This window comes from Saccopteryx leptura, chromosome 3 (assembly GCF_036850995.1).
Source record: "Saccopteryx leptura isolate mSacLep1 chromosome 3, mSacLep1_pri_phased_curated, whole genome shotgun sequence".
NCBI classification, from domain to species: domain Eukaryota; kingdom Metazoa; phylum Chordata; class Mammalia; order Chiroptera; family Emballonuridae; genus Saccopteryx; species Saccopteryx leptura.
In genome coordinates this window covers 278889769-278910808 of record NC_089505.1, presented here as the reverse complement: position 1 = coordinate 278910808, position 21040 = coordinate 278889769, and the positions used below count along the sequence as shown (strand labels likewise).

The 21040-nt window shown below is 43.5% G+C and overlaps 1 protein-coding gene and 1 pseudogene across 1 annotated transcript; both read right to left on the bottom strand.

Moving 5' to 3' along the window:
• Positions 1-793: 793 nt before the first annotated feature.
• On the bottom strand, positions 794-9357 carry CYP1B1 (cytochrome P450 family 1 subfamily B member 1). Its single transcript, XM_066378478.1, has 3 exons — positions 8980-9357; positions 7539-8582; positions 794-4759 (listed from the first exon to the last, which is right to left on the bottom strand). The coding sequence occupies exons 2-3, from the start codon at positions 8579-8581 to the stop codon at positions 4171-4173; spliced, it is 1632 nt and encodes a 543-aa protein (XP_066234575.1). The 5' UTR covers position 8582; positions 8980-9357; the 3' UTR covers positions 794-4170.
• Positions 9358-20376: 11019 nt separating this feature from the next.
• On the bottom strand, positions 20377-20796 carry LOC136397940 (ATP synthase membrane subunit K, mitochondrial pseudogene; annotated as a pseudogene).
• Positions 20797-21040: the final 244 nt, after the last annotated feature.

The following is a 21040-nucleotide window of genomic DNA, read 5'->3' as shown; positions in this document are numbered from 1 at the left end:
GTGACTATTCTCTAAAATCAACTCATAGCCATACCTCTGGCTGCTAAAGTCATGTTCTCAAGCCAATATATCAAAAACAGGGTGTGCAATTTTACTTCCCAATTTCTTTTCTTGTTTTCCCAGTCATGGGACCTAACGTCTGGAAGAAATAGGGCTGTTTGGCTCTGCACAGCGCTGCCATCTGTGAGGGTGGGGCAGTGAAGGCTGGAGAGTCACAGAGGGGCCCTGGGAAGCTAAGCCTGAGAAGCCAAGTCTTTCACCAGGTTGGCCTAACCTGTGGTGGCACAGTGGATAAAGCATCGACCTGGAACACTGAGGTCGCCGGTTTGGAACCCTGGGCTTGCCTGATCAAGGCACATATGGGAGTTGATGCTTCCTGCTCCTCTCCACTTCTCTCTCTCCTCTCTAAAAATGAATCAAGTCTTTAAAAAATAAGTAAAAAAAATAATAATAAAGAAGAAACAAGTTTTTCACCAGGTAAATAAGTCAACAACAAAAAAATAATTCCATATAGTGTACTATGGAATACTCTCATTCATTCTATTTTATTGGACATAAATTGCACTTATTAATCAAAACATATGTACCTTTAAAAAAATAAGTGAATAAGCGTGTGTCAACCAAATGAAAAACAAAGGCTTTCATGTAAAACAAAGGGAGAGGGAGGAATGAATAAAATTCTCAAGGAAAAGATTGATGTTCAGTTGAGAGAGAAAAAATGTATTCTGCATTTTTTATATTAAACAGAAATATAAGGCCACAGTCTTAAAGTCTCAATCTATTTACTCTTTCAAAATTAAAAATGAACACCCATTAATTTTGACACTGGTGTTGTTTGCCGTTCAGAATTAACATCTGTGTTGGTTCTCACAAATTCAAAAATATAGAGGTCATAAATTTGGTATGAAACTTAATGCTGAAAACCTATTTCAAAAAAATAAAAAGAGAAAGAAAGAGTGAAAGAAAGAAACAAAGAGCGCAGCCTAAAATGTAGAATGGCCAAATAAAATGTTTACAATGCAACATTTTAATTCAAGCACTTAAAAGTAGTAGTTTAAATGAATAGATGCATTAGACTATATTTGCTACAATATAAAGTTTTTATTATTTTGGTAATGGTGTCCTATTGTAGATGTTTACAGATACAAAATTTTAAATTTGGTATATAAAGCAGTAAAAGCTACATATTAATGCTGTGTCCCCCAAATCTATTTCAGGTGTGCATTATAGTCACTATGTAAAGCATATATGATAAAATACAAAAATGAGAAAAGGTTAAGTAAGAAGTTACACTTGAGTTATAAAAATCTAATAAAGTATACCTTCTCATCACACATTTGTGTTAAATCTAAAAAACACACAGATTAATATATAATGCTATGCAACTAGGTGATCTAATATAGATCTACTATAAAAAAATTAAGGCTGTAATAACATTTCACAGGCAAAGGCTAAGTTCTGAGACATGAAGGCTTTCAGATAGCCCGCAAAACAAACCTGAGAAATCTTTTGTTTTGGGAAAAAAGCAATTTTCTTACAAAGTCAAAGCTTTAAGATATACATGAAGCATTTAATAAACAATATACTTTCTTGCAATAATCTGGGTAGAGGTTCTGACTATAACATTTTTTCTCTGACAGAAACAAAATGAGGTTTTCTGATTAAGCCAGTAATAAGATTACTGTAGCCCCCAAATTTGGTTATTTTTATTTGTTTTTGGTTTTGCTTTCCTTTCTTTAGCTAGGTTATGAACATATTAAAGAAAACAACTAAGCTCTAAGCGCCCACTTTACTTTCTTCTACATAAGCCCAGCTTTCCCATTGCAGAAAGTGTCAGGTTAACTGGACCCACATACATGAAAACAGATTATCACACATCTGGATCTGGTTGACTTAATGAGGCATCCAGATTGGTACATGATTACTTTGCTGCCACACATCTCCCAGAATACGTAGGCTAAAGCCGCCCAAAGTCACTGTCTCAGCCCTGCTGAAGGGGTTGGAAGGAAGGGTAATAATATTTTGGAACTGCCAGTGCCAAAAAAATTTAAACGTATTAGTAAGCCTCATTTCTAAAGGTTACTTGAGTGCCTTCAAAAATACTGGCACAGTTTTTCATTTTCAAGAGGCACAGCTATGAGATTTTATAATTAAAATGTGAAACTTTTAGTAATAAAAAATTTCCGCTTGCAAAATATATAGATCTAATATGCTGTGGATTTTTTAAAAAGTCTACTTGGGATTTAAAACCTGCACACAAAACATCTTTTTTTCTAAACACTCACATTTCAAACTAATTAATTTGGAACAAGTAGGAAAGTGTTTAACCATTTTTTTTTCGTTCTCACTTTTCTCTTACCATCCCCACCCACAACGATCATACACTCCTTCCTTTATAATTTTGATAAGATTCCAAAAGCTTGATAAAATCTAACAAGCTGTAAGTTTTTTGGACACTGCACAACTTCCTTTGGAAGTTTACATGCAATGAAAATTAAACCTTCAAACTATACTTTGTACTCTTGCAATCTTCCATCACTTTTTTTTTAAGGTTTCAGATTTACATAAACTAAACATATACATTTTGTTCAAGCTCTGCGTTCACAGTTACCAAAGCAACAGCTCATTGGGTCGCCCATCTTAAATAACACAACTGACCTGACTCGCTTCAGTGATACGTAAATGCAATCCTCAAAACAGCCTCCCAAGACTATCTTCTGATTCTGACTTTCCAAATCACTGACATTAATGCTGTCTTTTAAAAATCATTTAAAAGAAAAACTAAGTCTGATATAATGGAAATTTTCTCTCTTCTTTATTAATAAAGAGAACATCCAGGTAATTTGTTGCACTGTTTACTATTCATCAAGAAACACAGGTGAAATTTCTCTGCCTTCCAATAGCTCAGGATCAGATTTCCAGTAACTTCAATTGGAACTCAATAATAAGAATGTCATTAAAATTAAATTAAAATTTAAGCATGCTAAGAGTTTGGAATGATAACATATTAATGAGATCAATTTTCAAAAGAGATTCTGTATTATGAATATAATTTTAATAGCTATATTGTAAACTAATAAGGATGACATCTTACAGACCCAACATTTAGATGTTTTGGTTGTCGGGTTTTGGATAAGAGACAAAACTTTTCTTCAACTTGGTCTCCATGTCAAAAATGGGTAGTTCATTTAACCTAACTCATTTCATGTATCTGAGCCAAATTAGTTGAATTGGTTGTACTTTTCAATTTGCTATGACATTATAAAAGACATACATTATTCAATCTCTCTTGACCAAAATAATTGTAACTGTTTAATAATAAACAACTAATACATATTGCTTATGAATAATTATATATATATATGCATATTGAATACTGTTTGGTGATTTTTTTAACGTATGCAAAGTATTAAAATCTGTGCATTGCAATCACATAATTTAAAGCTTAGCTGGGTTGGTAAGTCTTATTTTGGGGGAGGATGTTGCTCATAATTGAAATTCTGTACTTTGGCAACCAACACTGCTTGGAATTTTTTACAATTTGACTGAAACCCACTATAATCACTAAACCAACTAGTATTGATTTCCTTTTTGGCAAATGACCTTATGAATCATCCAAAAAAGTAAGAGAAAGCACATCAGTAGGCAAAAAGATAAACCCACCGGCAGATACCAGAGCCTAAGTTCTTGTACTGACAAGGTGAGAAGGAAACTTCTGGTCTGACTCTTTCTAACCCTCAATCACACGTCTTATACTGAAATTACTTGCCTTTGCATGTTCAACAATATATTCTGAAACTTTGCTTAATATGGTTTTCTACTGATGTTCATCACGCAGAACATCCATCTCGGATCCCACCCACAAAGGCATGGTAGTGGAAATACCGCTTCATCAGGAAGTTTGGTGTGTGCACACCTCTGTGTTTTATCTCCAAAGAGTGCTCCCTCAAGAAATTATTACCAGCATTCGATGTATGTATAAAATTTCTTTGGGCCTTTTAACTCTTTGATGAAAAAAAAAAAGATCTTCCCAGAGCTCTTATGCAGCTCATTGCTGGTCCTAGGATACGTGTTGCTTTATTTGAGAAAGTGGCACAGAGAAGCTAGAAAATGTTACTCCCAGTCCCCCAAACTCAAGTACTTCTACAATTCCAGCTTGCTTCTGGCTTCTCACTGGCAGTCTTCCTTGGCTTGTAACGTTTGGACAGCCTTGTCAAGGAGCTCCATGGACTCTCTGAGAGTGACGTTGATTTTAAATGACTTGGGTTTAATGGTCAGGCCATAATTAAAATCAATTTTCACAAGCTCGTCTGGATTGGCCTTGAAATTGCACTGGTGAGCCAGGATGGAAATGAAGAGAAACAGCTGCATCTTGGAAAGCTCTTCTCCGATGCAGCGTCGTTTGCCCACTGAAAAAATCATCACGCTGCTGGCCAGGTCCTTGTTGATGAAACCGTCCTCGTCCAAGAACCGGGTGGGATCGAAGTCCTCTGGGTTAGGCCACTTCACTGGGTCATGGTTCACTGACCACTGGTTAACAAAAACCACGGTGTCCTTGGGAATGTGGTAGCCCAAAAGAGAGGTGTTGGTGGTGGTGGCGTGAGGAATGGTGACAGGCGTAAAGCTGGAGAAGCGCAGGGCTTCATAAAGAAAGGCCATGATGTAGGGCAGCTTGGGCTGGTCGTCCAGGGAAGGCAGACGCTCTCTCCCCACGACTTGATCCAACTCCGCCTGCACCCGAGCCTGCACTTCAGGGTACCTATTTAGTTTCCAATGCAGAGAGAGAAAATGAGTGGGAGAAATTTATTCTTCTTTCTAGAAAGCACATTACAATTGTATCTTAATCTCACTTTCTTTATCTGAATCAGTGACTGAATTAACATGTCTGTGTCCTCCCTCCCCCGTCCCCAAAATATCTAAAACAGTTTCCTAATTTCTCACTAAATTACACAATAGGTAAATTATGTTACATTTCCTCTAATAAGTCTCACATGGCTAATGCTCTCTTTTCCTATCGTAAGTCAAAAAATGTCTAAGTTTTCTCAGCCTGAAAAAGTATGATAACAGATCAGGCCAACTCCTCCATTAGACAAAGCAGGCACAAACATATATTATATTATATATTAAATTATATATTGAAAAATATAAAATTATATATTTCAATATATAATTTTAATATATCTTTATACCAATGTAGTCATAAAATATAATTTTAAATTTTTTCTTTTTTAGGGAGTAAGGTGTCTACAGAGACAAAAGCGCCCAGGGCCCACAAAAGTTGACTTGCCGCCCTGAACACAAATCCTTTCCCCCCTCATCTCCCTACTGTTCTCATTTATACAAAGATAATTAGTATGCTGATAGGTAAAGCAACATTATCTTCTAAATGGGAAAGGAAATTCCCAATATTCATGACATTATGGTACAAATTGTAATACTCCCTACTGGTGTTATCAACTAGCACAGTGCTTTTGGAAAACAAAATCTTACTACAAAGCAAGATTCATATCCTCTCCCCACTCTTTGTAAACCCAGTAAACCACACCTAACAATGTATTTTCAGGAAATAATAGGTACAAAAATATATAACCACGATGGCTGAAATTTTTTAATGTAATCAACAACAGTAAAGCTGAAGGAATGGTTATATAAAATGACATCTACTACGGCAAAATGTTATGTAACCATCAAAAATTACTAAAGTGAGCATGTTAGCAGTCTATCAATAAAATGAAAAACAAATTAAAAATTACTAAAATTAAATTTCAAAGATGGGGCTATGTCTGCTACAATAATTGGAATGTCAGAAGTAAAAAAAAAAAAAGTTAATAATTATTGCAATCCTGAAAAAAATTTAAGCATTGTGATGAAATGATGAGCGATTTGAAAAACTTTTTTTTTAGCTCCATACTTCAGGGGTCTGCAAGCTTTTTAATAAAGAGTCAGGACAGGAAATATTTTAGGCTTTGTGGACCAAACTTTCTCTGTCCCAATTATTCAACTCTGCCTTGTGCTGTAGTGTGAAAGCAGCCATAGACAATACCTAGGTGTATTTGTGTATTTTGATACAACATACAGAAATGTGCCAACCCATCATATTGCCATTTCACCAAAAATAAGAAACATACTCATCAGCTATATTGAATTGAAAGTGACCGCAAAATTGTTTTATTTCCTTTCTCTGCCCAGTCTTTTTCTAATGAAAAAGAAAGTCTGTTTCACATGATAACATATTTCTCTGGGGATGCTAAAGACCTACTGATCTCATTTTGGGGATGTCTTTCTTTCTGACCTATTATTGACTTCACGTTATTCGATTTCTATCCCTTGCATATACATGGAAAGCGACTTTAAATACGCACACACACACACAAAATCAATTGGTGAAAGTAGCCTACAGAATCTAAGGGTTGCAGTGTTGCAGAAGAAGCTGTCTTTGCCTTTCAAAATCTGAGGCGCCAGCAAATTCCGCATTCCCCACCACTAACTTGGGCGCCAAGAAATGTCACAACCAGGACTTCAGGTCTCTCCAGGCATCAAGATTTGCCTTGAGCGAGACACTTGCCCCGGGGGTAGGATTACCAGATAAATACAGGCCGCCCAGTTAAATTTGAAGTTCAAATAAACAATGGCTAATCTTTCAGTAAAATTTATTTTTTATTTGCTAAATCTGGCAACCAGCGATATTGGGTACTTGTTTGATTCCTGCGTTCACAAAGCTTCATAAAGGTCCGCGATCTTAATCAAGGTGGGCACTGGGGACCAGCTAACCAACCGAGCCGGGCCCACGGGCCAAAGAGGTCCGCAGAGACCCCCTGGATACCCGGTTTGCCTTTGTGGATTATGTTCTCCGCTCCGTAAAAGTGACTGTTTTTCTGGTTCTTGACCTGTATGAAGGGCACTTCTCTTACTCGCAGCGCTGCGGTTTTCTAAAATCCAGCACAGCCATCTGGTTTCCGGCCGCCTTCCTAACACTTCCACGCGGGTTAACCGCCCCGGTAGCCAATCTGATGGCATCCAGGCCGGTCTGAGAGCGTTTTACGTTACCTAGGAACAAAGCCGGGACGGGCGGCGGGCTTTCAGCGCCAGGGCTGGGCGGCCTCGGATCTGCGCGGATAACTGGCGGGGCCACATAGGCTGTTGTGTATATTTAACACATTTACTATGTTTTCCTTTCTCTCGCAACCGTTCCAATTACGCTTCTCCTCTGCCAGGGAGGAACAAATCTACACTCATCTGCAGCCGCTTGAAAAATCTTGTTTTTCCAGGAGGTTTCTCACAAATGTGTCCCAACTCGGAGACGCAGAGACAAGACTGGAGAGATCCTGGTCCCGCCGAGTGGGGTGTGCCCGCGTACGTGTCTCTGTCCTTCCTGAATCGTGGTTTGGGGACGCGATCTCAGGTTTGAGAGGTGGGGACCTGGAAAGAAACCTCCAACCCCTCCTTGCGCGCTGCTCGCGACCTCAGCCTAATTCTAGTCCCACTCCACCTTTTATAGGAGAAAAGAAGGCTTGCCCCAAGCCTTCCGGAGGCTTTACCTGATGAAAAGGATGAGCAGCCACTGCAGCCCGGTGGAGAGAGTGTCTTGGCTAGCGCCGAAGATGTCGGTGATCGTAGACGGCACGTCGTCTAAGTCCAGCCGCGCGCCACCTTCGTCCAAGCCTTCGGCCGCCTCCTTGGCCACCGAAAGGATGCAGGCGTCCATCATGTCGCGGGGGGCGGCCCCGGGACGGAGGCTTTCGCGGTGCCTCAGGAACTTGTCGAGGACGAAGTTGCTGAAGTTGCGGTTGATCTTCTCGAATTCTCGGAAGGCGGTGCGCACGGGGTTAGGGAAACGCTGCAGCCAGGGCAGCACGTCCACCAGGCTGCCCGCTGCCACCGTGCGCCCGAATTCCTCGTTGTGGCTGAGCAGCTCGCGGAACTCGGGGTCGTCGTGGCTGTAGCGACAGCCGAAGCACACGGCGCTCATGACGTTGGCCACAGCCACCACCGTCAGCGGCCGCGGGTCGAGGCAGGCGCCGCCCGCGCTGCCGCGCACCAGCAGCAGCACCAGCTCGCGCGCCTCTCCCAGCACGTGGCCCTGGAGGATGCCACGGCTGTGCGGCAGGCACGTGGAGAAGGCGCGCATGGTTCTGTGCGCCGCGCGGCGCTGCGCCTTCCAGCGCTCGGAATACTGGCCGAAAGCCAAGCTGCGGCCGCCTGACACCACGCGGAACGAGGCGAAGGGCGGCCGGTCAGCAAAGGCGGCGCCCTGCTGCACCAGGGCCTGGCGGATGGTGCGCTCGCCGTTCAGCACCACCACCCGGCAGCTGCCCAGGCGAATCTGGAAGACGTCACCGTAGCGCCGCGACAAGCGAGCGAACGAGAGGTGCGGCGCGGGGCCCACGGCCGCGGCGTTTCCGATCAGCGGCCACGCAAAAGGTCCCGGGGGCGCGGACCCCGGCTGCCGCCGCCGCTGCCTCAGCAGCCACTGACCCACGTGCACTGCGGCTAGCACCGAGAAGAGCAGCAGGAGCGTGGTCTGTTGGGCGGACAGCGTGATCGGCAGCAGAGGATCGTCGAAGCTGAGCCTAATGGCCATTCTGGAGAGAGAAGGACAAAGGCTTGACACTGAGAATGTGCGGAGAAAAGAGCGGGCACCCCACGCCTCTACCCCCGGCCTCGGGGTGCCATACACTGTTAGGTAGTGAGGTCTTGGGTAGGTTAAGTCAAGTGCAGCATCACTGGAGAAGCGGCTGAAGACGTCCTTTCTCATCAAACCCACTCCCCAAAGAAAAAGGGCCGCGTTGCTACTTCTCGGTTACTCAGCCTCCCTGTCCCCAGCAGCCGCGTAACGGTTCCTGCGATTCTGGGACAACACGGCGGGCACCGAGGCGGAGGCGCTCAGTTCCCTCTAAGTGCCTATCACCCCGGCCCCTGCGCCCTGCCCACCCTGGATCAGAGGAGGCAGCGGGACAGCGGCTCCACAGACAGACTGACCTGCGAAGAGGCACGGTTTCCAGCGGCGAGGGACAGCTGGCTCCGAGAAGGGGCAGGGGTCCTTGTGGAAGGCAAGACGTCACCTGAGTGTCTCTAGAAGGTTGGACGCCTGCCCCGGACACCTACTGCCAGTTCTGGGAGCCTTAGCATCCACTCTCGAAGCTCGTGGCGTTGTCAGAGCTAGGGGCGCTTGGATTGGGGTGAGGACAGAGAAAGGTGACTCCTCTGCGGAGCCCCGCTGCACGTGAAGCCTCGGCAGAATCGGGGTTTCCTAACAGCGTGAGGATTTATGTTGAGGGTGAATGAGTGGAATCAATCCTCAGCTCTCACGCCCCCCAGTGCGGCTCTGACAGCTGGAGTCGCAGAGGCGTGGCTCATTTGCACACAGCCAGAGAATAAAACGCACTGTCTCGTTTTTAAGGTCTGAGTAGAGGGAGGAGGCGGCTGGACCTGGTGGGGGCGGGGCGCACAGGGGGCGGGGCGCGCGGGCACTGTCCGCAAGGCTCGGGCTCTGACTAGGGTCGCCGCACGCAGGGGGTCACGCGAGGGGGCTCCAGTGCGCCCCGACGGCCTTGGGGAAGTAGCTGGTGACTTTACTAGAAGCTGCGGTATGAACTTTTCGTCTACTCGAAAACCGCTCTAAATCGCAGTCACCCACAAACCGTGGCCTCACGGTTTCCCCTGAAGCGCGCTCCATAAACTGCCCATCCCGCTGCTTTCTCTGTGGGAGCACGCAACTCCATTTCCTCCCAATGACTCAATCTTCGGTCCCCGAGAGAACATTGCTTGGGATCCTTCGGCTTCCTAGGCAGGAAAGGAAACTTGTCAGTTTGGAAACGAGACAAGTTTGGTTTGAGGTGGCGGTTTGCCCGACAGCCTCCCTAGTTATTTTATCTTAATGTTGTTGTAAACAAGTGGCCCTCAAATGAGGCCGTTCTGCGCGCAAAGTTCTCGTGCAGCGAGATCAAAAATCCCTGAAAGACGCCACTCCCCGGCCCTAGGGCCCCGATTGTCCTTGGCACACAAAAGTCAGCACTGGCGGGCGGCAGCAGGCCCTGATATTTCCCGCGTAGAAACTCCTCTAGGTGGCGCCGCCCACTGAAGAGCTCCGGGACGCGCTGGCCACATCCGAGGCCCTTGGCACTGGGCTCCAAGCCAAGCAGGGGCAAACCCTGGGGACAAGAAGGGAGTCGCGGGGGCTGGGGTGGGGGGCGCTCTGCAGATTCCTGAAGGGAGGAGGGGGAAGAGGAGAGGGAGGCAAATCGCCGTGCGACTGCGAAGTTTATCGGGTTGAAAAGTTCTTTTGCTGTCGCCTCCCCCTTGCGTGCGGAGCTGTGCCTTGCGTGCATGGCTTCTGAAAAGTAGGCTCCAGTCATATCCCTTGGCGCTTCTCACGGCACCTGACACGCCGGGGCGGCGACGGGGGCGGCGGCTGAGGGCGGGGTGCGGGCCGACACCACCCTCCCCAGCTCACGCACAGCCGCGCCCGGCCAGCAAGGCAGAAACTCGGGCCACCTGCAGTCTAGATCTGGGCACTCGCGATGCGAAGGCTTCTGAACGTTTCTCTCAAACGGGAAGCCGGAGGCCTCCAGGCCAGGGTTTGCCTCCGGCTGACTGCAGCCATTCCTATTGGCTGGTACAAAGTATTTTCAAGAGAAAGTGTCTTCACAACAAGGATGGGGAAAGGGCAAGCCCATTGGAAGGGTGAGATGTGTCTTAGTTAACCAAGTAGGAATTGTACCTCTGGGCCTCCAGGACCATCAAGTGTAAGTATAAAAGTTATGCACTTACTACATGACAACCCTGTGCTTTGAACTTTACTGGAACTGTGAATATCTGTTTCCCCATTTACAGAGGAGGAAACGGGTTCAGAGAGGTTATGTGACTTGCTCAAAACAGCACAGCTGTCCACCAAGAGGTGGAGCCAGGATTTGAAGCCACAAAAAATCACTCCAGATCTTTATGCAGAAGGAAATCCTCAGATAAAAAAGCGCAAATACTTCTTGCCCGTCTGCTCTCCCCCTCTCTATCTATGCATTTTTTTAAAAATCATCTGGAAGAATTTTATTAATTTTTATTTTTCAGTTACAGCTGACATGCAATATTATATTTGTTTCAGATGTACAACATAGTGAGAGAGAGAGAGAGAGAGAGAGAGAGAAAGAAAGAAAGAAAGAAAGAAAGAAAGAAAGAAAGAAAGAAAAGAGAGAGACAGGAAGGGAGAGAGATGAGAAGTATCAACTCGTCATTGCAGCACTGATTCACTGATTGCTTCTCATAAGTGCTTTGTGGCAGGGGGCAGGCTCCAACTGAGCCAGTGACCCCTTGCTCAAACCAGCAACTTTTGGGCTCAAGCCAGCTGCCATAGGATCATGTAGATGGTCCCACGTTCAAGTCAGCAATCCCCCACCCTCGCTCAAGCTGGTGAACCTATGCTCAAGCCAGATGAGCGCTGCCTCAAGCTCACAACCTTGGGGTTTCAAACTGGAACCTCAGTTTCCCAGATCGATGATCTATCCATTGTGTCACCACTGGCCAGGCTGGAAGAATTATTTTTGATAGTTGTTTTTGTTTGCAGAACTGAGGATTCTGAGGATTGCGCAGAAGAAATAGTATGCTTACCTTTTGCAATTAAATTGATTTTTAATGAAGGAGGCTTACGGACTGTCCCTACACTAGATGTTGGAACAGGGGTCCCCAAACTTCTTACACAGGGGGCCAGTTCACTGTCTCTCAGACCGTTGGAGGGCCGGACTATAAAAAAAACTATGAACAAATCCCTATGCACACTGCACATATCTTATTTTAAAGTAAAAAAACAAAATGGGAACAAATACAATATTTAAAATAAAGAACAAGTAAATTTAAATCAACAAACTGACCAGTATTTCAATGGGAACTATGGGCCTGCTTTTGGCTAATGAGATGGTCAATGAGCTCCTCTCACTGACCACCAATGAAAGAGGTGCCCCTTCTGGAAGTGCGGCGGGGGCCGGATAAATGGCCTCAGGGGGCCGCATGTGGCCCGCGGGCCGTAGTTTGGGGACCCCTGTGTTGGAATATGGTTAAATTTTAAAGAAAAATAAAGGGGAGTCTGAAAAAGAGACTGACTTCTTGAGAAACTGAAACCAAAGGTAAAATATCCGACCCAATAAGAAAATGCCTTTTTGTAAAGTCTTCATTTGGTATTTTTTGAGACGTTCTTTAGAAATGATTTCATGTGCCACTATGGAGTACTCACATCCATGATGAAGTCAGGTTTTGAACAACTGGTTGTATAAGTATTGATTTTCCAGAGCTATGTTCACCTACATATCCTTTGAAATGAGTTTCATAACAATCTTACAATGTCTAGCTTTAGCAAGACCTGTGCCTAATAATCCAAGACTTCTGTAAGCATCAATCTCTCATTAGACTTTAATTTGATGGATGGCAACTGTCTGTGGACTAAGCCAATTCTGAGCTATCAACATTCCTGAAAGCCTTTATCATAGTATCTCCTCCAGAACCAGAGTGGATGGAGGTTTCCTTTAAACCAAGCAAATTCTTATCTAAAAAAATATAAAGCAAGGCTGTTCCTAAGACCTCTTGCTTCATTCCTGAATATCATATTCTTTTTAGAAAAACTCGGTGCATGCCTTCCTGCCACAGCAAATAGTTCAAGCATCTCCTCCAGCTATGGTGGTGCCTTGAGCTTAGCTTTCTGCTCTAGGGCATGGTTTAAAAAGGCAGAGGAACCAGGTGAGCAAATGCCATCAGAAAGATAAGCCTTTATCAGTCATGACAAATCAAAATGACTGGCTGTAGTAACACCTTCTTCGGAATCTGCAGACCTCAGGTGCTCCCAGGCTTTGTGGTGTGCACCTCGGGTGTAGGGCCCATCTGGTACCTGATGAAGATACTGGGTAAATCCAAAGTGGCCTGTGGGTACCCCTGATCTAGCTCGAGGCAGGATCCCTGCCTCTGGTGAGAATTCACACCAGGCTCTTTAATTATCATCACAACTTCTCAACCAAAGTCAGTACCTAAAGCTCAGGGATATCCTTTCAGGAGCACAGAGTATGGGGATCTCACTCTCCCAAATCTGAAACTTGAATTCTTTGCTGCAAATAACTTTCAAAAGAACAGCTAAGCTAAAGAGAGTTTTAAAGTAGAGGTTTAAAAAATACCTCGTATTGTATTGATTACAAAGAACAGAAATCTAGCATAAGCTTGTTTAAGCAGGACAGGAATGAACTAGCTCATGAGCCAGGAATGATAACAGTGGTACCTCACCCGGTGGGGGGACCTGGGCTACTTTCCCTGACCTCTGTCTGTGTTGAGCTCCGAGCTTTGTTCTGCAAACTTTCCACATGGCAGGAAACCTGGCTTGGGCAGTGTTGGGCGGATAAAATGTATTATGCTCACTTTGTTAAAGATGCCGTCGCCCAGGTGATATTAATGTGTGTTGGGGGCAGGCAGGATCATTGTAGCCTGGGGCTTGGTTTTGGGATTAAGCCTTTCCCACCCTTTTTGCTGTGGGGTGGTACAATCCAATCATGCTTCAGAGAAGTGACTTTGTATTAGAGACTTCCCTATTTTGTATATTGGATTAGAGGTTGTGAAGCTACACTATAAAATAGGGGTAGAACAGGAATTTGCGCTCTTGGTTCCTGAGATTAGCATGAGAGAGCAGAGAGAGTAGAGCCAGCAGCAGGAGGAGGCCACGTGGAGGAGGCCAGGAAAAGCAGCCAAGATGGCGGAGTGCTGAGTGAGATGCCAGTTTGTGTAGAGTTTGTATTTGGGATAAGGACGGAGATGGGGAACAGAGGAGAATAAGTCTGGTGAGCTAGAAACCTTTGATTCTAGGAAACTCGGATAAGTCAGTGGCTTTGTGAGCACTGAATGTGACTGGGTTTTGGAGCCCAGTGTGTATTTTTTACTTGCCCGCCGGGTGCAAGCTAGGATTAAAGACTATGGCCCATCAGTTTTTGGCTCCGCTGTTTCTTTGCCGACTGTCCGAATCCAATGCGAACCTGCAAGGGCTGGGCTGCTGTGATAGTGGCCCTGGCCGTGCCTTCTGGCTTTACAGGCAGTCTCAAATGAACCACCCCAAGAAAAGAGACCATCTTTCTTCCAAAGCCCTTAAATAGGCCTCTGGAAGGACTATGACATGTCAGGCTGGCATCAGACCAACCACTCCTTTGGCTGAGGTGCTAGAATGTTATCAGAAAAAGAGGGACAGGACCCTAGCCGGTTGGCTCAGCGGTAGAGCATCGGCTCGGCATGTGGAAATCCCTGGTTCAATTCCCAGCCAAGGCACACAGGAGAAGTACACATCTGCTTCTCTACCCTTTCCCCTCTCCTTTCTCTCTATCTCCCTCTCCCCCTTTCACAGCCAAGGCTCCATTGGAGCAAAGTTGGCCTGGGCACTGAGGATGGCTCCATGGCCTCTGCCTCAGACACTAGAATGGCTCCAGTTGCAATGGAGCAATGGCCCAGATGGGCAGAGCAGCGCCCCCTGGTGGGCTCACTGAGTGGATCTTGGTGGGGTGCATGCGGGAGTCTGTCTCTCTGCCTCCCTGCTTCTCAGTTCAGGATAAAAAAAAGAGAAGAAAGAAAGAAAGAAAGAAAGAAAGAAAGAAAGAAAGAAAGAAAGAAAGAAAGAAAGAAAGAAGAGAGAGAGAGAGAGAAAGAAAGAAAGAAAGAAAGAGAAAGAAGGGAGGGAGGGAGGGAGGAACAAGATGGGGCAAGGGCATTCTAGGAAGCCAATGATAACAGCTCCATCAGTTGGCACATATCCCACTTCCGTTCATTGCTGTCTTTTAGGTTGGAGGATAGCCCAAACCTATTATTATTTTTATTATTTTTATTAGTTTAAATCAGCAAGTGAGATGGATGAATTGTTCCTGGAGTTAATAGCCAAGAAAGCTCAGTCCTAATGTCATCAGGCTAGAAATTGTTTTTTTTCTGGGGCTTTCTCTCTGGAATAATCTCTGTGTTGATTTTATGGGTAAACACTGCTCTTCCAACCTCCTCCAAACACACATATACACGTGCACTGAGAAGACAGTGGAGTGGAAGCATAATGTCTCAAGTCCTTGAGTGTGGGGTTGGCAGGAATCAGTAATCAGACACATGCTGGTAGGCAGAAAAAACAAGACTAAGAAGGCACACCAAATGTCCAAAGTGACTGAGAACATGACAAAGAGAAGAGCTGTAGGATCCTGCACATCATGTGCTGGGAATTGGGGTGATTCTTAAGAGGTAGGACCAAATCCTTGTGCCCCACCTGACTTGCAGCTGCTTCCTTCCTGCTGGTAATAAACAAACTGAGAACTGCGAGCTAAAAGTAGATCTCATTTCATCTAATCCAGGGGTTGGGAACCTATGGCTCACGAGCCAGATGTGGCTCTTTTGATGGCTGCAGACAAATCTTTAATAAAAATAATAATAACATTAAAAATATAAAACATTCTCATGTATTACAATCCATTCATTTCCTACCGCTCATGTTCATGGTTGTGGGTGGCTGGAGCCAATCACAGCTGTCCTCCAGGACAACACCAAATTTTTATTGGATAATGCGTAAAGTACACGGGTCGTTGTATGGCTCTCATGGAATTACATTTTAAAATATGTGGCGTTCATGGCTCTCTCAGCCAAAAAGTTTCCCAACCCCTGAACTAATAATCTAAGAAACCATCATTTGTAGGATGCACCATTATTTTATGTACTGATTAATATAAAAGCAGGGTTGTCAACTGTAATCATGTCATCAATTATAAGACATATTCTGATTTCAAAGATGTTAAGGTTTTCTTTTTAAGCGTGTTTTAGAATGAAATACTATTCATGCTAGCATAGATCATCTACCTTTGTATTAGGCAGTGGTGGTTTGAGGTTTCATAGATGGAGCAATTGAGATCAGGAATGTCATCGCCTACCATCTTCCCTTCCATTAATATTAGATGATGTTTTTCCAATCCTATGTAAAGTGTGAGTAGAAACTGCTTTGGAAGATTTTTCTAATTTTATTCACCTAAATAAATTAAGAAAAAGACAGTCATTTGCTAAATCAATGAAGTTTAAGATAAATTTCTTAGCCCTCCTCTCCTTCCATCTTAAGCTCTTTCGATATAGTCTGGCCACTGTGTTATGCTAATTTGCCACCAAATACTTTCATACATATTTAGAAATAAAAAAGTATCAATGCCTGCAACTTACTCTCAAATGTTTTAAAGAGAAAAAGACAGAAGGAGAGAACAAAAGAGAGCAAAATGAGAAAGCAAACATGATAACATGTTCAGAACTGGAGAATTTAGACAAATGGGAGTTCTTTGTGATGTTCTTGCAACTTGTAAGTTTGGTATCCAACTGAAAAGTAAAAATTAAAATTAAGAGCATAAGACAGAAATACTTTCACAACATTATGCTCTCACATTGTCCTCTCAGCTTTTACTGACAGTCTCTTATGAGAAAAGACCATGAAAAGAACCTGAGATTGATATATTGTTTAATGCCCTCTGTGTTTCATTGATCTTGGAGTTCAGGGCAAAGAAAAACCTTTGTGCTCAATTGCAGTAGTTTTTCCTAGCAGGATCTGATATGACCTTTATTTTCTTGGCTGTCCTTGCTCTTTGAATGGCTTGAATGTATCTATGTCTTTTATTGTAGTTGCCTTCAATTCCTTTTGAAAATAGAAATAATATAATATGTAAAAAGTGCTGCTCTCTGTTTCATTGTGTTGTTTTTTATTTTTATTTATTAATTTAAGAGAGAGAAGAAGGGAAGAGAGAGAGAGAGAGAGAGAAACATCGATCTGTTCCTATATGTGCCCTGACCAGGAATCAAACCGGCAACCTCTGTGCTTTGGGACAAAACTCTAACCAACTGAGCTATCTGGTCAAGACTCATAGTGGTCTTTTTTTTCTCTCTATTTTTTATTATTATTAATTTTAATGGGGTGACATTGATAAATCAGGGTACATATGTTCAGCGTCAACACCTCCAGGTTATTTTGACATTTGATTATATTGCATACCCATCACCCAAAATCAAATTGTCTTCTGTCACCTTCTATCTGGTTTTCATAGTGGTCTTTTAATGAGATAATCCATTTAAAGTTTCCTGTGCTTCTTAAATGTAGTAAATAGTACAGTTCTCCAATGGATTCTTCCTGCTTTCTTTAACTTACCTCCTTCTCTGCCTTTTTTCCTCCCCTGGCTCTTCCTTCTCCTTTTTTTCTTCTCTCCCACTTTCTCTCCCTTTCCCTTTCATTGCACCCATTCTTATCTCTTTCGCACCCTGGGAGACCATCAGTTTTGCTCCAGCTGCCACCATTGCTGACAGCCTGTCTCTCTTTTTCTCTCTACATTCTCCTGCTTACCTTTCCTCTCTCACAGAAGAACAAAGAGTAGGGGCCCAGGAGAAAAGAGAAGCAGGAGTGAAGAGAGTAAGAAAAGGGGTCAGGGAGCTAGGACGACTGAGAAAAGAAAGAAAAAGAGCAAAATATCAAAGACTGGGGCTAAGAGATCATCTTGGTGATCACTGAATCTCACAGTCAGTCCCCAGGTGCCTCCTGCTCACTCCCTGTGGGGTGAAGGTCTTACTAACTCAGAACAGAGATGATTCCATAGGAGGGTGAGGTTTGCAGCTGCTTCTGCACTTTTGCTCCCAGGGCTTCGACTGCCAACTTATCCAGTTCCTAAAATCCACCTTTCTCACAGTGAAACCAGGAGCCTGCTATCCACTACTTTGGTCAACAGAGAAAAACTTTTCCTACTATATTTATCAAACTCAGAAAATCTTTAGGCAGATGAAGGATATTGTTTTTCATTTTATTTCCTAAAATAAATATTTACCAGGTTACCAAAAATATGCATAAAGCAACAACAAGTTAAATACAAAGGGGGGGAAACAGAATGCACATTTGGGTTCAGCTAAATCACAGTATCTGGCCATGGGCATGTTGACCAGTATTGCGTCCAGTTTGGGATGGATTCTGGGTAGAGAATTCAAATTCCAGTCTTCTTTTTCTCCATTAATCTCTTAGTCTTTAAGGTTAGACCTGAATTCCCTCACAAGTTTTCTTCTCTTTGCCAAAAGGAACTAAAATTCAGGTCAAAACTGTAGTGACAGCCAGGGCTTGAGAAAATAATTGGTAATGTAATAATTTAAGTAATTATTCCTCCTCTATACATTCCCAAAAGTGTAGTCCTCCAGCCCGCTGGGAACTACCAGTGTTGTGTGGAAAAACTGCTCAAGACACAAACCGTTGCCAAGAGGAGAGGGAGAGGCAGTCAAGAGAGACTAACCTCCCAAGTCTCCTTCTCCCAGAGCTTTTATTGATCAGAAGAGAATTTTTTTTTTTAATTTTTCCAGAAACAAAGGCTGCAGGAGTGCAGGAGAGGGAGATCAGGTGATAAGGGGAAAGAATGATGAATGGACTTCTTGCTGATATGGGAAAAGGGCTAGTTTGGGTCAGTACATTCTTTTTCTTTTGCTAATTAACAAGCACAAAGGAAGGGGCAATCTATAAATGTCTAGACTAATTTCCTAAAGCTTGTTCACATGTACTCCTTTGTGTTTGCACAAAGATTACTCACATAGTTTCTTGGTGTTTGCATCCAAGAAACCTGCTTCCCTATGTTTGCAGCAGGGAATCACATTCATATCACCATTCAGACTCAGGGCTTTTTAAACTAAAGTTTTTTAATCCAAGTAATAGAGGGTCCAGGATCAGATGGGTGATTACCTACACAAAAGAGAACACAAGGGCTAGATAATTATTAGAACACAGGCTTTTTGACCATCAACCCCCAAGTTTTTCCATTCTGTGATGAAAGTGTTCATGTTTCAGCTGTAGCCTGTCCTGTAGTTGGACTGCTCTGGTTAGAAAGCTCTAGATGTTAGAAAGTTCTTCCCAACATCAAAAAAGAATCTGGGCCCTGGCCGGTTGGCTCAGTGGTAGAGCGTCAGCCTGGCGTGCAGGAGTCCTGGGTTCAATTCCCGGCCAGGGCACACAGGAGAAGCTTCCATCTGCTTCTCCACCCCTCCCCCTCTCCTTCCTCTCTGTCTCTCTCTTCCCCTCCTGAAGCCAAGGCTTCATTGGAGCAAAGTTTGCCAGGGCCCTGAGGATGGCTCTGTGGCCTCTGCCTCAGGCGCTAGAATGGCTCTGATTGCGGCAGAGCATCGCCCCCTGGTGGGCATGCCGGGTGGATCCCGGTCGGGCGCATGTGGGAGTCTGTCTGACTGCCTCCCCGTTTCCAGCTTCAGAAAAATACCAAAAAAAAAAAAAATCTGGATTGATTGTCTTCTGCTGAACTTAGAGCTACCCTTTGGAGTGATATGTACCAAGACCAACTTTCTTTTCACACAACAGCCCTTTACATGTTTGAAATAGCTATTGTGCTATCGCTGGGCCATCTTCCCACCAACTAAGAAATGCCACAGTTCCTTCAATCATTCTTTGAATAATCTGTTTTCTAGAATTTTATCCAGCTTTTCTATGCCTTCTAGACCTTGTAGTTTTAAAATATGTATAAATATGTACCTTAAAACTGAACACAATACCCCAATAGTGAGATCTTGTCTGGCCCAGAAGAACATAGTTTATTTCATATCAGTCACACATGTTTCTTTTAATGCAAACTAAGTTTTTGGACTATTTGAAAATATTTGCATCCCACTGCTGTACCCATTCTACGCATGTGATCAACTGACAGTGCCCAGCCCACGGAGGCTATGTTGATACTCTCTACCCTTGAGGGACAGAGACCAGAACAGCAGGAGGACAATGATATGGGGAAAGCATGGCTAGTGACCAGGTGACCACTGGCCCACTCTAGACTACTTCTAAGCCCAAAATCTTTAGACTGTGGTTTATATTATATATCCATGATATTATACATATTATTTACCTGTTTTGGTGAGATACAAAGTCTGAAAACAGACATATAGTATATGAATAGACTTCTGTTGCGAAAGACTCAATGTATACAAGAATATGCAGAAAAATGGGGAAACCCACCCTCCTACCCCTTTATAAACATAACCACTGTGAAGAACTATGTGGCTTCTATTTATGTAAGTGCATATGTTTGTACATACATATGTATTTTTAATAGAAATGAGGTCATACTAGGATTACTGTTCAGGGACTTTTATTTTCAACTTAATAATTGTCTCAGTGACCGCAACAGAAGGTATAGCTCTACCTCATGTTTTTAATCTATTGTATAGTCTGAGTGTAGCAGTTTATTTAACCATTTGTTTTAGATAGTTATTTGTGTTGTTTCCAACTTATAATACAGTCCACTCTAACGACTTCACCTTTCTGTGCAATTCTATTTATATTTGCAAGTGCTTCCCCAGTAGAGATATTTGAACCAACGCAATAAGCATTTTTTTTCCAGGTTCATAATTTATTGTACAAATTGAGTATCACATGATGAGTTGACATTAGCTTCTCCAGGCATGAGAAATTAACAGATGAAGTACAGTTAGAATCTTTTTTATGTCGCTTTCATAGCTGGGGTTTTTTTTTAGACCTTAACTTGAAGTATAAAACCAGCAAAGCAATGCTTCCATATGTGGCCAGTACACAATTCATTTCACCTGTGAGAGTGTAAGAGTTGAAATATTTTTTGATACCAGTGAATTGGAATTGAGCATCAGCTTCAGGACCTGCCATGGCTTCAATCTTGCAAAATGCACGAATTCCACAAGCTGTGTCCTTCAGCTCACGGAGATACCCCTCAGCCCGCCTAAAGAAGCCACCACCCCCGCACGCGATCAATCGGTCTCAGAGATTCAGCCTCCGGCGTCGATTGCCTATGGCTCGCCCTGCTTTTCTCGCAATATGCATTTTAAAGGGTGTCGTTACCACCTGATTATCTCCCAAAGAGGTGTGCCAGTTTGCATCCTCATGAACCTGGGGTTCTGTTTTACAGTACATAGCATGTGCCAAAGTACTTTTCCCTCTATAGAATTGTTGTCTTAATTTAGCTTTGCAAAAGTAGAATGAAAACAAAACAAAACAAAATAATCACTTGTCTTTCAGACCTATTTCTTACTTTAA

Coding starts and splice junctions, on each gene's coding strand:
- CYP1B1 (XM_066378478.1), bottom strand. CDS start 8,581: ATGGCCATTAGGCTCAGCTTCGACGATCCTCTGCTGCCGATCACGCTG. Junction 4,760..7,538: donor CTGCTCATCCTTTTCATCAG/GTAAAGCCTCCG, acceptor GAAACTAAATAG/GTACCCTGAAGTGCAGGCTC.